Source organism: Musca autumnalis, unplaced genomic scaffold (assembly GCF_047663935.1).
Source record: "Musca autumnalis isolate F117 unplaced genomic scaffold, ASM4766393v1 scaffold_1, whole genome shotgun sequence".
Taxonomy (NCBI): domain Eukaryota; kingdom Metazoa; phylum Arthropoda; class Insecta; order Diptera; family Muscidae; genus Musca; species Musca autumnalis.
The window spans coordinates 83,165,528-83,182,692 of NW_027411644.1; the positions used below are offsets into that span (position 1 = coordinate 83,165,528).

Below are 17,165 nucleotides of genomic sequence, written 5' to 3' on the forward strand. Positions count from 1 at the left end.
TGCTGTTCGATAACAAACTTGTAAAGTAAAAGAGAGCGAATTTGGAGACAATAGTGAGAGAATTTTGGAGAGCTTTGGCGAGTTTTGTTTACAAGTTTTTGCAAGGAAAATTTTTCTTGTAAGAACTTGCAAGTTTGATCAGCTGAAGAAGAAGTTCGCCACAAAACATTCGAACTTACAGTGAGTGTCAAAAATATTCGGTTTTCAATTTCACCAATAATAACACCTCAGTATTTTAGAAGCCCATGACCAATATCCAAAAAACCAAATACTTAAAAATATGTTGGACCTGTGGCAATTAAAAAGTGTATGTAACATGGATGCATGGCAACCCTATAAGCGAGAATAACAAAGAAAACGTTGTTAACCCTGTTTTCTATGCGTCAAAAATATTCGGTTTTTGTATCTTTTGTTAAATATTTTGCCAAAAAACAGGTCATTATCGAACGTTTTCTGCAATATTAGTATACATTTTAGTAATTGCGAACAGAATCTTTGTTTCTGTGTGCAAAAATATTATATTTTATAGCAAATTATTAAAATTTAGCGCTAAGGAAAAACGATATCCCAGAAAAGAGAAAACTGGTCATATTTCATTATAAAAACAGCAGAATTAAAAGGATATTTTGCTTATTTTTGAATATTTAGTCGAATATAGTTGAAATAATGTGCAAAAGTCACAAAAATATAGAAATAATCGATTTAGTGAAACACATAAGCCAGGCAAAACCAAGAACTGGGAGGGAAGGTAGAGGAATCTCCTGAAAAATCACGGCTAAACCGCCCTTAATTTTCTTGAAATTGGTCACTGAGTCCTAGATGACGTTCAGAAGATAGAAAATATGCACTTAGATTACAAAAAATCGCAAGGATAAAGCCTTTCATGGCCTTGTAACACATCATAAACCATCTGCTATTTACATAACCAAAAATCTAGTTCAAGCTTCGCCTTGATGTACCTTCAAAACTTGATGTACATCAGAAACTTGGTTAAATGGAGTTAGTTTTGAATGCCTAAGCCGGAAAATCAGTATACCACCAAGTTTCCGGCCTTTCTGTGTACTCCAATACAAAAAGTACAAAGGAGCTTCTAGGAGACATGTATTTATCAATGACTTATGATGTGTTACAAGGCCATGAAAGGCTTTATCCTTGCGATTTTTTTGTAATGTAAGTGCATATTTTCTATCATCTGAACGTCATTTTGGACTCAGTGACCAATTTCAAGAAAATTAAGGGCGATTTAGCCGTAATTTTTCAGGAGGTTCCTCTACCTTCCCTCCCAGTTCTTGGTTTTGCCTGGCTTATGTGTTTCACTAAATCGATTATTTCTATATTTTTGTGACTTTTGCACATTATTTCAACTATATTCGACTAAATATTCAAAAATAAGCAAAATTTCCTTTTATTTCTGCTGTTTTTATAATGAAATATGACCAGTTTTCTCTTTTCTGGGATAGCGTTTTTCCTTAGCGCTAAATTTTAATAATTTGCTATAAAATTTAATATTTTTGCACACAGGAACAAAGATTCTGTTTGCAATTATCAAAATGTATACTAATATTGCAGAAAAGGTTCGATAATGACCTGTTTTTGGCAAAATATTTAACAAAAGTAACAAAAACCGAATATTTTTGACGCATAGATAACAGGGTTAACAACGTTTTCTTTGTTATTCTCGCTTATAGGGTTGCCATGGATCCATGTTACATACACTTTTTAATTGCCGCAGGACCAACATTTTTTTAAGTATTTTGGTTTTTGAATATTGGACATGGGCTTCTAAAATACTGAGGTGTTATTATTGGTGAAATTGAAAACCGAATATTTTTGACACTCACTGTAGTTTTGTGGCGAACTTCTTGGCAAAAATATAAACAAACGTTTGGTTATTAAAATAAATAGAAATAAGAAAGGGAAAAATTATTAAATTATGGAAAACGATAATGTAAATAAAATAACTTATTTTGTAGTTTGTGGTGACTACTTTTTTTATTTATTTATTTAATCTTTTCCGCCAACTTCTTCTTCAAATCACCTGACTTCTTGCAAGCTTTTGCATATTGCTGTTCGATAACAATCTGCAAATTTTTAGCTTCGAGAGAGTAAAATTGGTGGAGAGGCGTTACTGAGTACTAGCAAGTGCTTTTTTTTTTTTTTTTTTTTTGGCTTTTAACTCCTTCTTCAACCCTTAGATCACACCGCTACCACCATAAAGCCAAAAATGGTGCAAATTTAATGGTAAAGATCCAGGTAGTAATGTGTAGACTATCTACGTTTGTCTGTTTTCCTCTTTTTTATTTTCCTTCATGTACCGATTTCTGTGATGATTTGAATTGATGTTGTAGACCAGTGGCCAAGTGACGTCAACGTGAACTTCAACTGTGAAGCGCACGTTTATTTATTCGGAGTAATTCCTTGTTAAAAATCAAAAGATTGTTCTTCCTTAGTTAGATGATTGTAGTTGTCTTCAGTAGTGGGATTCTGTAACTCATTTTTGCTGTTACCGACAAAAATCGGTAAAATTAAATCGCAAAATTATGACTAAAAACATAAAGAAAAGTTGGCATCACTGTTTGTGTCGGTAGAGGCTAGCGACTACTTTTTATTCATCGTTAACTTACCGAAAAATTTCGTTAATTATCGAAATTATAAGCATTTTAATTTTACCGACAATTATCGATAACAGCAAAAATGAGTTACAGAATCCCACTACAGGTACTAAATATGATGAGGTGCAATTCAATGGAGATTGATAACTCGTGCATGATAGATGCTTGTTGTTAATCATGAGGTAGTATGAAACGGTTCAGATCAATGAAAGGTGATTAAATCTTGATGACTGGATGCTTGAATTTATTCGTCTGATGGTTGGTATGTTAAAAATGAGTTCAATGAAAGATGATATTCCTCAAAGGATGATTGTGTTTGCCATATCTGTTCGGCATAACTCTTCGTCAGAGCTCAATATTAGCCTTTTGCAAGAATTCTGTCACAATGTTTAGACAATCTAAGCCCTTGGCGCCAACGAGATCTTCAATTGTAAAGAACTCGTTCAGTGGTTGAAAGGATCTCCTCATATTGTCATATTTTATACAATTAAAAATTATGTGTGAGGCCGTTTCGTCTACTTCACAATCCTCACAGAGTCCATTATCAACCACATTCATTTTCGCTAGAGTGCTTTTACAGAAACAATGACCACTTAGTATTCTGTTAATTAATTTCTGCTTCTCAGGACTAAACTTTGTATTCTTAAACCAGGGTATTCTAGATATATTAGGGAATATTTTATAAAATTGAGAATTACTATTATTGGCTTCAACTCTATACTGATTCCCCCATTCATCCCAGATGGTTTTAGCGACTGCATTGATAGCATCGCCTATCGGCCACTGTACCGAAAGGCAAACCCCCTCCAACTTCGCATTCTTAGCCGCCTTGTCTACTTTTTCATTATGTTCAATGTTCGAATGACCTGGTATGTAGTGTATTTCGACCTCCTCAGCAACAGAGTCAATTTTTTTCAGAAAGTTGTCAATTAAATAATTCCTATGTTTCCCATTGTTGATGGCTTGCAGCCCACTTAATCCATCCGTAAAAATGGCAAGCTTTTTTATATTTCTGCTTTCAGCAAAAAGTGCCACTTGCCAAAAAGCTAAAATTTCAGCCGACATCGAACAAAATCTTTTGTCTACAAAAAATGATTTGGTGGTGTCTGAATCCACATGAAAGAACGCTGCTCCAGTGACATCCCCAATCACTGAGCCATCAGTGAAGAAGATGTCAAAACCCTCCTCCACAAGCTTATTGACTTTTTCATTACACAACTGTCTGATAATGTCATGGTTAGCATCAGCCTTCCTGGTAACAAAATTATTGAAAAAATTTCCAAACGTTTTAACTTTTCTCGACGAAAACCCCATAAGATCTGTATTAGCAACCTCTAGAAAAATATCTTTGTGTTTCCACCATACCCTCGAGCAACTAGTGTTCATTTGTGCGTTTGTTCTAAGTAATTCAACAATTGGGAGATTAAAAGCAACACTTTTCACTAGCTCTTTTGCAGTCGCCAGCTCAAACCTATACCTGGGTGGCAGTTCTGCAGCTAAGTTATATATTATGGGTATTGGGGTTGATCTTATTAAACCTAAAGCCTTACGCAAGTTGTCATTTACACAGCAGGTGAGTTTACGCTCAGATTCTTTAGTCAAGTTGGAGAGACATGCTGCACCATATTCAAGTTTTGGTCTTATGAACGCTTTATAGAAATGTATGGCCCTTTGAGGTTTGATACCAAATTTACATCCACTTAAGATCCGTATGAAGCCAGAACTACTTTTAACAGCAGCTGTGGTCTCATCCACATGCACCCTGGCTGTACCGCTTGATGTTATGTGTACGCCTAAAAATTTAATTTTATTTGTTAATTTGATCACTTTCCCATCAATAGTCATATCTAAACTCTGCGGTTTTTTGCTGAAATGCATAATATGGACTTTATCCATATTAAAATTCAGCCTAAGTTGTTCGCATTCCCTTTTAAATTCAATGATCTTGTTCCTCATCAATGTCTGGGCTTCATGGAAGCTTCTGCCGTGACACAAGATGAAGAAGTCATCCGCAAATTGATAAAGAGTACAACTGTCTGTGTTTAAGTGGTGTAAACCGGCAGTATAAATGTTGAACAGGACTGGACTAAGTCCACTTCCTTGAGGGATCCCATTTCTTATTGTTGTGCTTTTATTGCTCAAGATTAGTGTTCGACTCTCCATGCCTTCGTACAGCCACTTAATGATATGCATGTTAAAACCAAAACCAAATAAAATCAAAGCGAGTTTGCCTATGTCAGTGTTGTCGAAGGCTTTTTCTATGTCAACACACGCCCCTAAGACCGTAAACTTCTCTTTTCTGAGTACCTCAACTGAATTCACCAAATCATTTATGCAATTTGTGGTGGATTTACCCGGGCAGAAAGCGTATGATCTCTTTGGTATAATATGCTTCTCCTCAATATGCCTTTGAATGATTACTTTAAGAGCACCTTCTAAAATTTTTTGACCTGTGCACATCAATGCAACTGGTCTGTAATTTGTGACATTCGACAAGTCCTTCCCCCGCTTCGGAACTGGTGCAATCTTTATCTTCCTCCATTCCTCCGGAAAATTTCCGTCAGTCCACACTTGCTGCAGTATTTTAAAGTATTTTAAGCGTTCCTGTTGATTAAGACTTTCGATCATTGAATATGAAATTTGGTCAGGCCCAGGAGCTGAATCCGAGTTCCTAGTCCTAAGAAAATTATCCATGTCAGCCACCTCAAGAACGGGTTTGGTACCGGACATATTTCCAAAAGAGACTGGCATTGGTTGACTTCCCACCAGCGACGAACTGACAATATGATTAAGAAATTCACCGTTCTGCTCCTGATCCCATACGTTGTTAATCGGTTTGATTTTTTGGTATTTTTTGAGGTTCCTCATTCTTCTCCACATTTCCTTATTCGGAATTTCTTCGGACAACTGATTTTGAAAATCCTTGAAGTTTTTGTTTTTGAGTCTAGCGATTTGTCTATATAGTTTTTTTTCAATAGCAGCAAGCTTTTGGACATCTTCCCATTTCTTTGTTGTCTCATAAAGTTTCCTTTGCGCAGTCCTTTTGTTGTACAATCGTTGTATAGTATCATTCCACCAGGCTTTGGGAATGTACTTGTTGTTGGTGTTAATAACTACAGTATTATCTGACCTAACTTTCCTAAATGCCTCATACGTTTCCTTAAGATTGTCACCAATGTTGAGATTTGCTAATTGCCTGATCATTTTCTTTTTTAGTAGAACCTTGGTGTCAGTGAGAGGGACACAATTCCCCTCCAGCTCTATCGTAATAGGCATGTGATTACTTCCAGTAACCTTAACATCTCCAACTTTCCAGTTCAATCTAAACTGCGAACTATTAATGAAGGTCAAATCAATAGCTGATTGAGTATTTTCATTCAGGATGAATGTGGGTTCGCCTGAGTTACAGCAGACAAAATGATTCTGGTCAGCTAATCTGCTAAGGACTTCTCCTTGCGGATTAGAGTTAGAATTACCCCAAGACACTGATTTTGCATTAAAATCCCCTACAAGCAAAGTCGGTAGATTAAGCGTTGAGATCTTTTTAAAAATACCCACTAAAATGTTCTTAAAGACATCGACACTGGTGTTAGGAGGAATGTAAACCACAACCAGATTAAGATTATTTTTCAAGCTTTGAGTAGTTATACCAATTACATCATCACATTGATCAAATTTTAAAAGAGAAAATTTCAGGCTACGCTTCACGTAGATTCCTACGCCGCCATAACCATCTCTTCTACCTTTTCCGTAGAAGTTAAAATTACAAATGTTGGTTGATGTTGCATCCCTGACCCAAGTTTCAGTCAGCAATGCAACATCAAAACCCTCATTTTCTAGAAACAGTTCAAGTAAATCTTTATTTTGCTTTTTGTTAATACTTTGTATGTTATATTGTAAAACTTTTAACATAATTTAAAATAAAATGAGATAAAAAAAAGAAATAATACTATATTACTTCCTGTATAATGCTCTTTCCTTTATTTACTTCCTTGTTACTTGCCCTAACGAGCGAAACTTCAATATTAATCACTTCATCAGCCAGCTTTCTTTTAAGTTGGTTAACTAATTTAGCTTCTTCAATGCTTAGGTTGCCCTTTTCTTCCTCATCTACGAGATCTTTGACACTGGAGGTCAAAGCGTTAAGCAAACTTTCAACGTTGTCAATCTTGTCACTGGCCCTCTTTAAGGCACTACCATTAGGTAACTCGTAATTTTCTCCATCATTTAAAGCCTGCCTATACTCTTCCATATTCTTTCTAGCATTTTCCTGCTCTCTTTCCCTATTTATATTACGTTTAACTACTTTTGAGAAGGGATTCTTCAAAAACATCCACTTCATAGCATCTTCTGTATTATTGGCCGTATTTCTACTATCTGATGTCTTATAAGATTCGATTCTCTTTGGACCTTTTGTTACAATTGTGGGAAACTCTTTGTCTACTTGATCTTCAAGGATTGAATATCTATTACCAAAATATTTGCCGTATCTATCCCGAACCTCTAACCTGGATAGATTTTCAATGGTCATCATCCGCTTAACTTGGTATTCTACTTCTCTAGTTGGGCACCTTTTATCCCACGGTTTGTGGTCCCCCTTACAATTAGGGCAAACCACAGGTGAGACGCATTCATCGCTTTTGTTGTGCGTTGTGAAACATTTATCGCAGGATGGAAGTCTTTGTTTACAATGGTCCGCATAATGATTGAATCTGTAGCATTTGAAGCACTGACCAAAAGATACGAAGTGTCTAACCTCTTTTTTGGTATAACTATAGAACCTTACTTCCTTTGGTATTTCAGAGCCTTTGAAAAATATTTTGATTCTTTGAGTTGGTATTATGTTGTCACCGTCTTTACGAGTGACTCTTAATATTTTGGTGAATTTAACGTCCGACTGTATGACCTCCATTAATTCTTTTTCAGGTATGTCCGTAGGGACACCAAAAACCATACCTATTTTTGAGACTAAATGCGCAAAGATTTTAGGCTGGTAGCCAGCATTGTTTAAATCAGTATTGCTTGCAAATATGTTAGCAAGAGTGCCACTTTTAAAAAGGACTTTTGCTCTGCCAAAACCGACTTTCCTAACATCTAGAATACCCCTTAGTTTAAGCTTATCAATCAGTCTTGAAAGGTTTACAACATTTATTGTGGTACGGTCAACGCCTTCTTGGTAAATTTTATCAACATAAACTATATATGGCCCTTTGTGGTCATCATCGTAAGTACACTCATCAGTAACTACATTTCTCTTACCTGAGGAGATCCCTTCTTCACTTACTAGGCCTCTGGGGCTATTGTTGATGTTTGTGTCTTCCCTTAGAGTGACATTGAAATCTTGTTCAGCTACATCCATATTTGTTGTGGTTGGGTTGTTTACATCCATCTCTGATTCTTTGCTATTTCCTTGGTCAAGCTTTTTGTTTATATTTTCACTATCAGCTGTTTTCTTGCTTCCTTCTTGCCTGACATTACTTCGACTTCGATCCCTCTTTTGTTCTTTATTCTCCCTCTTAAGTCTTGCCGCTCTTTCTCTTTGCGGCCATGGCGGCGGTCCTACTCCCGCCTCCATAACTCATATATAAGTTATATTTGTCTCTTTCTAATGGCGTCCTCTTGTATGTATACACTGATATACACCGATGAGCCACAAAAAGTAACGGTATTTAACTACCGTAACTTCTGGAATTTAGTTTTTTGCAAATTTTTGCTGTTTCCAAGCAAACACACACAACCGAATATTTGGAACTAGTATGTTTTCCAATAATTTATTGCTTTACTTCCACTTGAATTTTTATTGGAATAGATTATATAATAATTTCACTAAATCTGATTTCCAATTTAGTACATTAAACCGAAAGCCTTTTTATTTTAAGGCCGATTTTATTTATGCAAATCACTTTTCTTTTATCGATTTCACTATTATTGTGAATGATTCATAAAAACTCTTATATCCAAATTTTTGAGTTGGCCAGTAAAAATCACTTCAGTAAGTTAATTGAATTAATTCGACTTAATTTTGATCATTTAATTTAAAAGTTTCAGAGCTTAAATAAGGATCCTCTTTGTTAAACAAACTCTCCTCAGCATCGCAATGCTTTGAGGTTATGCGCCGGCGGCGCAACACATTTTTTGATTTTTCACAATAATTCCTTGCGTTTTTGTTTAAACCCGCACAAAATTTTAAATAGAATTCACTTATGTGATATTGTTTTAATGTTTTTCACGAAAAAGAGTTTTTTATTGTTCACAAAAGGCCGGCTTGTTTTTAGATGAACGAAAGTCCAATTCCACTTGATTCAATTTTATTGTTCACGAAAGCACAATTTAGCACAACTATACGCCACGGCGTCGTCACCAAGAGTCTTTCTAGCAAGTGCTTTTCACTTGCGAAGTTATCGTACAGACCTATTATGTTTCTTAACGCCGATGTACTTAACAAGTATGTAGCTACGTTTTTTTAAACGTCAAAACAGGTATTTTTAACGCAGACAAAAAGCAAACAAGCATCACTTTGTTTTCTGATGCATTCGCATGTGATTTTGTTAACTTTGTAATTAAACAAAAAAATATATAATTAAAATTGATGATTCGAGAAGGTAGGTATATATAAGCAATAAATAATAGCAATTATTGTACAAAAATGTTGTTTTCATTAACAGTGATTATAGATGGAGATACGAGCAAAAAATTTCTTCTCACAACAAGGCCGCGTAATTAACCATATTTCATTTTATTTTGTTTATCATTCTCGCACTGTGATAAATTTAAAAAATGTTCAAACGAAATTTTTGCATGTTTGTTTTTCCTAATAACATCTGTCATCTGTTTCACATCGTCAATGTAAACGATGTTCACAGTTGCATTTTTGAGTACAATGCATGAGTGTGCAACTGAAATATTTTAACAAAGTTTAAACAACACAAAGCAAATGACGATACGGAAGTCAGCCATGCTGCTTCTTTTTTTACAGTGTTTTATTTAACTTGCCTTGGTGTGTGTTTAGTTCAAATCTGGTAACTCATTTTTAACACGGTTGCAGTTGACCAATCGAACTAAAACTTTGCACACTTCTCAGATTTGGATGACAATACACGAATATGAAATCAAAACCAACATTGGTCCATTTTTACACTGTTTTACAGTGTTTTATCTAATTTGCTTTTCAAATATGGTACCTCATTTTTCACATAGTTGCAGTTTACCAATCGAACTTAAGATTTGCACACCTTTTAGATTTGGATGACAATACATGAATATGAAATCAAAACTAATATTGGTCCATTCTTACAGTCTTTTTACGGTGTCTAACATGACCCCCTTTTCAAATCTGGTAACTGATTTTTAACACGGTTGCAGTTGACCAATCGAACTAAAACTTTGCACACTTTTCAGATTTAGATGACAATACATGAATATGAAGCCAAAACAAATATGGGTCCATTGTTTCCTATAGCCCCCATATAACGGTATCACCCGATTTCCGGTATTTTGCTTTTCAAATCTGGTAACTCGTTTTTCACGCAGTTGCAGGTGACCAATCGTACTTAAACTTTGCACACTTTTCAGATTTGGATGACAATACATGAATATGAAATCAAAACTAATATTGGTCCATTCTTATAGTGTTTTTACGGTGTCTAACTTGACCCCCTTTTAAAATCTGGTAACTGATTTTTAGCACGGTTGCAGTTGACCAATCGAACTAACACTTTGCACATTTTTCAGATTTAGATGACAACACATGAATATGAAACCAAAACCAACATGGCACAGTGGATCCACTTGTATGGAGAAAGTGGCCAAAAATATTTAGTGTGTAAAAATCAAGCCAATGCGCCGGGTACAGCTTTGTGCTGCTGCGAAGAGTGTTTTAAAAAACCACGAGCGTAACATTCTCCCCCCTTTCCCCTCTGGAGGGGGTATACGGTAAGAATTATTTTATACTGTTAATTCAAAATTACATGAACAAAGGTCCCGATTATCTTATGATGCAAAAATAGGCTTGGGGAAACAAAACAATCCCCAAAACAACATAAAATCCAACCAATTTGGCGGATTAAAAAAAATCAACATTTTTGTCTGAAAATTGGTAAAATTTTTAATATAGATCTTATAGCGTTCTTCCTAGAAGGCACGTACCGCCAACGTAAGACAAATTTGGAAAAAGAGTTCTTCATCTTGCCACTGATGCCAATTATCTTATTGTACGTGGTCAGATAACAGAGTTATACGCTAATATATCCATAGAAACCCAATTCGAGGGCAGCTTTAGTCAGCAGCCCACCATTTATAGTCTGGCACTAGATGGCAGCTGATTTTAATACTGAATAATCTTTAACCCATGACCCACTTTGGAAAATTATTCCCCAGGTGGGCACTGGTGGGCATCATGACTAAAACCTTACGTCAAATTTAAGTATATGATCGAATTGGCATTACAAAATACACTAAGAAAATATGCAGCTAACTAAAATTCCACAACACGCTAAAACACTATTTTTTAATGAAAATTAAGCTATTACCTCCTCCTTCAAAATCCACTATAATATGTTGCTATACGTATTAGTTTCGCGATATTTTGAATATATTTACTTGCACTTAAAATATAGGTTGTACTTACAAGAAAAAATATTAGTCGAATGTTCCGAATTTTGAAGCTATTCTTAAGAAGATCGCGTTCAAATCAAAAAAAAATTAATATATTTTTAAAAAGGTCCATGTCATAGCTGTCATAGTTGCCAGATGTTGTACTAAAATTTTGACATTGAAACGGTCCACTGTGTATATTTTGTAAATATTTTATTTAGTATGTTAAAACTCATGAATTAATATGTAAACGTATATAGTAATTTAAACATTAATGTAAACCTAGTTTAAGGAAATACAACCCTGAATTGAATTACAAATTAAGTATTCAAATGCAACTATGTCTAGACGACTTTCGCGCTTCTCATACCGAGCAGCTAAGTGGAAGAAAATTTAAAGAATTCGCTCATTCAGCAAACTCCATTCTAACGCGTTACATAGTAACTATCAGATAAGTTTGCTCAGAGTAATAATAAAAGTGTTTTTGAAAATTAAACTCTTCGGTGCTTTCTATTTAATGTACGTTGAGAGACCAGCACCGTTTTATTGGCGCACCAACGTGGAGCACTACAAGAACTGTTTCATTGACGCCCAACGCTGTGGCCACGGACAACGACATTATAGCCGAGGAAGAACAAAAAGCCGATAGTGACGAGTACCTGTCTGGAGACGAAATTATGGCGCAGTTTACCGATGCACAATTCCAACAACTTATCCAGGCAATGCGTAGAATTGGCCGTGCTGGGTCATTTGCGCATTGCACTGCTCGCTTCAAGGGAGAGCGAGACGCCGCCGTTGTTGAAGAATTTGTGACAGCGATAAGTGTGTACAAGGAAATTGAGTCGATTACAGATGCAGATGCTGTCAAAGGGCTACAACTTTTATTTGAGGGTTATGCTGCCAACTGGTGGATTGGTGTGAAACACACAATCACCACATTTGATGCAGCAATACAACTAATCAAGAAAACATTTGCACCACCGCTACCTGATTGGCGCATTTTCGCAAGCATTGTTGAGACGAAGCAACAACAAAACGAACCCACAGACTATTTTGTGTGTAAGCAACGGTTGTTGTTTGCACAGCTGGCCGTTCCTGTGTCTGAAGAGGTTCAACTCAACATTGTTTTTGGATTGCTCAATACAAACATTAGAGAGCGTGTGCGTAGAGAAAATGTGAAAACATTTGAGGATTTGCTGTCTACCTGCAGAGAAGCTGAGTTGACGCTTTTCGAAACACACAACAAGGGAAAACCAAAGTGTGCGACAGAGTTTGTGCGCTGTCGCTTCTGCCAGGAAACTAATCACAGCGAAGATCTGTGCAAGAAACTGGAAAAGCGAGTGGCACGCCAACAACAGCAGCAAGACGAATATGCGAAGACTCAACTGAAACAAGAACAAACGCATAATGTGAGTAAGACACAGCAACAAAGAACAACAACAATAGCGTGCTATGGATGTGGAGCGCCTGGGGTTTTTAGAGCAAACTGCGCAACATGCAGCAGCAGTAACAAAGAAAGTCCTCAGCAGCTAAATTTTAATACAATTGTAACCGGAATGATGGGTCGAAATCTTCCAACGACGCATGTAGAAGTCTTTGGGTTACACGGTGAAGCAATATTTGACACTGGAGCGAAAATAAGTGTTTCCAGCCCAAGCCTTACAAATATTTTGAGAAGAAACGGATGCCATTTCCAAAAAGTAAATGCTGATGTGAGTCTGGCAGATGGTTCATCAAAAAACTCTGTCGTGGAATCAACAGTGTGTGACGTCGTAATTGGAAACAGAAGCCGTAAGATCCGATTTGTTTGTCTTCCATATGCCACCAATAATCGCACATTACTTGGAACAGACTTTTTGGAAGAATGCGGCATAGTCTTGAATATGGGAAAACGCTGTTGGTATTTTGAAGATGACCATAGCGTCAAGTATCCCTTCTCCAGTCCGATTAATATACCGATTCTTTCTGTTGATGACCGCATTTATAAAGAGCCAATCAAAACTGAGAAAGCATCAAAGTTCGTCCAGTTCGTGGAAGGTAACAAAAATATTCCGCATCCACCATCAACCAACGAATCCCTACAAGATATTCCTCCGCAATATTCGAACGTGTCATCCATTCCAATGTACTCGATACAATTTATAAATGTTGCCAATGAAGAAAATACAATGAAGGTTCATCGAATCGACACAATACCTCCGCACCGATCTCGTAAGAGAAAGGCCAGAGCAGAAGTTCCCACTGTCGTCCTTCCTCATGCAACGAAGGTAACTTTACTCCAGGGGGAGGCGCGTAAGAATACGTCGATGCCGCCGCACATCATTGGAGTTAGCCATAAAGATGACACTGCTGTTAGTTATCTACCTTCACTTCAGGGGGAGGACCAACATAAGCAGATTGTATTACCGTATCCACCATATCTCCAGGGGGAGATCCAACCGAAGCAGCCGTTCCCTCCTAACAGATAGTCCAGTTTATTACGGATGCTTCGTCGGGACGTCTTCAGCATCCGAGGGGGAGACTGAAACGGTCCACTGTGTATATTTTGTAAATATTTTATTTAGTATGTTAAAACTCATGAATTAATATGTAAACGTATATAGTAATTTAAACATTAATGTAAACCTAGTTTAAGGAAATACAACCCTGAATTGAATTACAAATTAAGTATTCAAATGCAACTATGTCTAGACGACTTTCGCGCTTCTCATACCGAGCAGCTAAGTGGAAGAAAATTTAAAGAATTCGCTCATTTAGCAAACTCCATTCTAACGCGTTACATATGGTCTGTTCCTTTACTTCTGAAAATAGTAAAACCGGCAAAAGTAGTAAAAGTTTAAAACCGCTCCCATATGAATTGTATTGTGTCTGAAGTAAAGGAACGCTTTTCGAGTAAAAAGTGGTAAAAATTGAAGATTCTTGAACGTAAAGGAACAGAGCTATAGTAACTATCAGATAAGTTTGCTCAGAGTAATAATAAAAGTGTTCATTTGAAATTTAACTCTTCGGTGTTTTCGTTTAATGTACCAGTTGAGAGGCAGAACTGTTTCAAAATTCATTTTTTTATTTTTGGCCAATGGGTGGATCCACTGTGCATGGGTCCATTTTTTCCTATAGCCTCCATATAACGGTACCACCCGACTTCTGGTATTTTGAGGATTTTGTCTTCATTTTTAGCCCGAATTTGCTGTAACTTGGCATTTGGAGTTCTCAATAGTCCAGGAACTTTTCCACTAAAAATTGTGGACGTAGGTCAAGGTTTAATATAGCATCCATATAACTGTACCACCAAATTTCAAGCATTTTAATCTACATTTTCTGCTCAAATGGACTGTAATTCGGCATTTGGGGATCTCAGTGGTCAAAAAATGTATTTACTAAAAAGTTAAAAATAAAAAATAATTTAAAAAAAAATAAGTTTCAGTGTTTTATTTAGAAATGCTCTTAAAACTAGGAAATAATTTGTCGCTAAGCCTCAATAAATATATTCTTTCTCATGATAGAATCTCTCAAATAAAACGCTTGCCGTTTAATTTTGCCACCATTCATAATTTAAATGCAAGCGTTTTATTTGAGAGATTCTATCATGAGAAAGAATATACAGTTTGTCAAATAATTGTTTTCGAACCAAGAAAACTAAAAATTTTCTGTATTAATTTATGAAAATTTTCTGATAATTTTGATAAAAATGTCGGGTTTTTTGAAAAAATTACTTGGACGATTTATTTAAGACACGATAGGATGTATAAATAAAAAAATAAACCACGTAGTCCAACAAAAAATAACGAAAACCAATAACTACATGTAATGCAAATTGTCAAATAAATGTTTTCGAAATGTAATGGAGGTTCCAATATACCCCATATTTTTGGTAAATACTTGAGAATCAGGACAATTTATGAATTTTATTTTTAACAGGGAGTTACTACTAACAAGTATCAACAATATTAGGCATCGAATATCCCTACTAGGAGGGTTACCATATGGACCAAGGGAGTACCAGGTCATATTACATGTAAACAGGGTCCTGTAGGTTTTAAACCGGGAATATATGAAAACTAAGACTTTTATGAGTTTCTAGGATGGATTGCCATCAACTAAAATAAAAATTACCTTCAGAATAATTAAATCAGAAGGGGTTGCCAGATGTACGAAAAAGGTACCAGGTTATATAAACAGTAAATGAGACCACCTGATTCCATAACCAAGGCTTACGATTTGTTTATTTAACTCAAATTGAATTAGTGGATAAGGCAATTCTCTATAACAAACAAAAATCTATATATATAAAAGAGCTTAGTGATGAGTGAGTGAGTGACTGACATATCATCGCCCAGACGAAACCGCTGAAGCTAGAAAGCTGAAATTTTGACTGTGGGTTGCTGTCGGTATGTAGGGGTGAGATAAGGCTGGGTTTTTGGAAATTCGACCTAGAAGGGTACGAAAAGTACTAAAAGGTACTAAATATGGTACCCTTTGTATAAGGCAAACGGGAAGAGCTAGAATTCTGAAATTTGGAATGAGGGTAACTGATGGAGAGTTAGAAAGATGTACCAAAGGGTTTTTGGAAATTCAACCTCTAAGTGTACGAAAAGTACTAAAATTTAGTACCAGTTGTATATTTTGAACGGATATAGCTAGAATCATGGAATTTGGTATGGAAATCTAGGTTGGGAAGTGGTGCTTCTAAAAGGAAATGGTTTGGAAAATTACTAATCATGTGTGCGAAAAGTACTAAATGGTACTAAATTTAGTACAATTTAGATTTGGGTGAACGTAAAGAGCTGGAAACCTGAAATTTGGAATTAAGATAACTGTTGTAGTGTAGGATTGAGATATGAGTGTAGTTTTGGAAATTCGTGCTTATGTGTACGAAAAGTACTAAATAGTACTAAATTTGGTACAATAGGGATTTGGTTGAACGGATAGAGCTGGAATCCTGATATTTGGAATTGAGCTTACTGTTGGAGTGTAGGATTGAAGAACTTTTGGAAATTCGTACTTATGTGTATGAAAGTACTAAATGGTACTAAATTTGATACAGTGGGGATTTGGGTGAACGGATAATAGCTGGAATCTCGAAATTTGGAATTGAGATTACTGGTGGGGTGTAGGATTGAGGTAGTTTTGAAAATGCGTACTTATGGGTACGAAAAGTACTAAATGGTACTAAATTTAGTACAATTTGGATTTGAGTGAACGGATAGAGCTGGAAACCTGAAATTTGGAATTAAGATTACTGTTGAAGTGTAGGATTGAGATATGAGGGTGGTTTTGGAAATTAGTACTTATGTGTACGGAAAGTACTAAATGGAACTAAATTTTGTACAATGGGGATTTGGGTGAACGGATAGAGCTGGAATCTCGAAATTTGGAACTGAGATTACTGGTGGAGTTTAGTATTGTGGAAGTTTTGGAAATTCGTACATAGGGTACGAAAAATACTAAATAGTACTAAATTTGGTACAGTTTCGATTTGGGTGAACGCATAGAGCTTGATTCCTCAAATTTGGACTGAGGATCACTGATGAAGAGTAAGAAAGATGCACCAAAGGGATTTTGGAAGCTATGAGTGTACGAAAAGTACTAAATGGTACTAAATTTAGTACAATTTGGATTTGGGTTGAAGTGTAGGATTGAGATATGAGGGTGGATTTGGAAATTCGTACTTATGTGTACGAAAAGGTTCTCAATTTGATACAATAGGAATTTGGGTGAACGGACAGAGCTGGGGTCCTGAAATTTGGAATTGAGATTGCTGTTGGATTGTAGGATTGGGGAAGTTTTGGAAATTCGTACTTTTGTGTATGAAAAGTACTTAATGGTACTAAATTTTGTACAATGGGGATTTTGGGTGAACGGATAAAGCTGGAATCTCGAAATTTGGAATTGATATTACTGTTGGAGTGTAGGATCGGGGAAGTTTTGGAAATTCTTACTTATTTGTATGAAAAGTACTAA

At 36.0% G+C, this 17,165-nt stretch overlaps 1 protein-coding gene across 1 annotated transcript; it reads left to right on the top strand.

Annotated features, from left to right (window-relative positions):
• The first annotated feature begins 11,881 nt into the window (after positions 1-11,881).
• On the top strand, positions 11,882-12,714 carry LOC141391939 (activity-regulated cytoskeleton associated protein 2-like). Its single transcript, XM_073964745.1, has 2 exons — positions 11,882-12,613; positions 12,685-12,714. Exons 1-2 carry the CDS (start codon positions 11,882-11,884, stop codon positions 12,712-12,714), a joined length of 762 nt encoding a protein of 253 aa, XP_073820846.1.
• Positions 12,715-17,165: the final 4,451 nt, after the last annotated feature.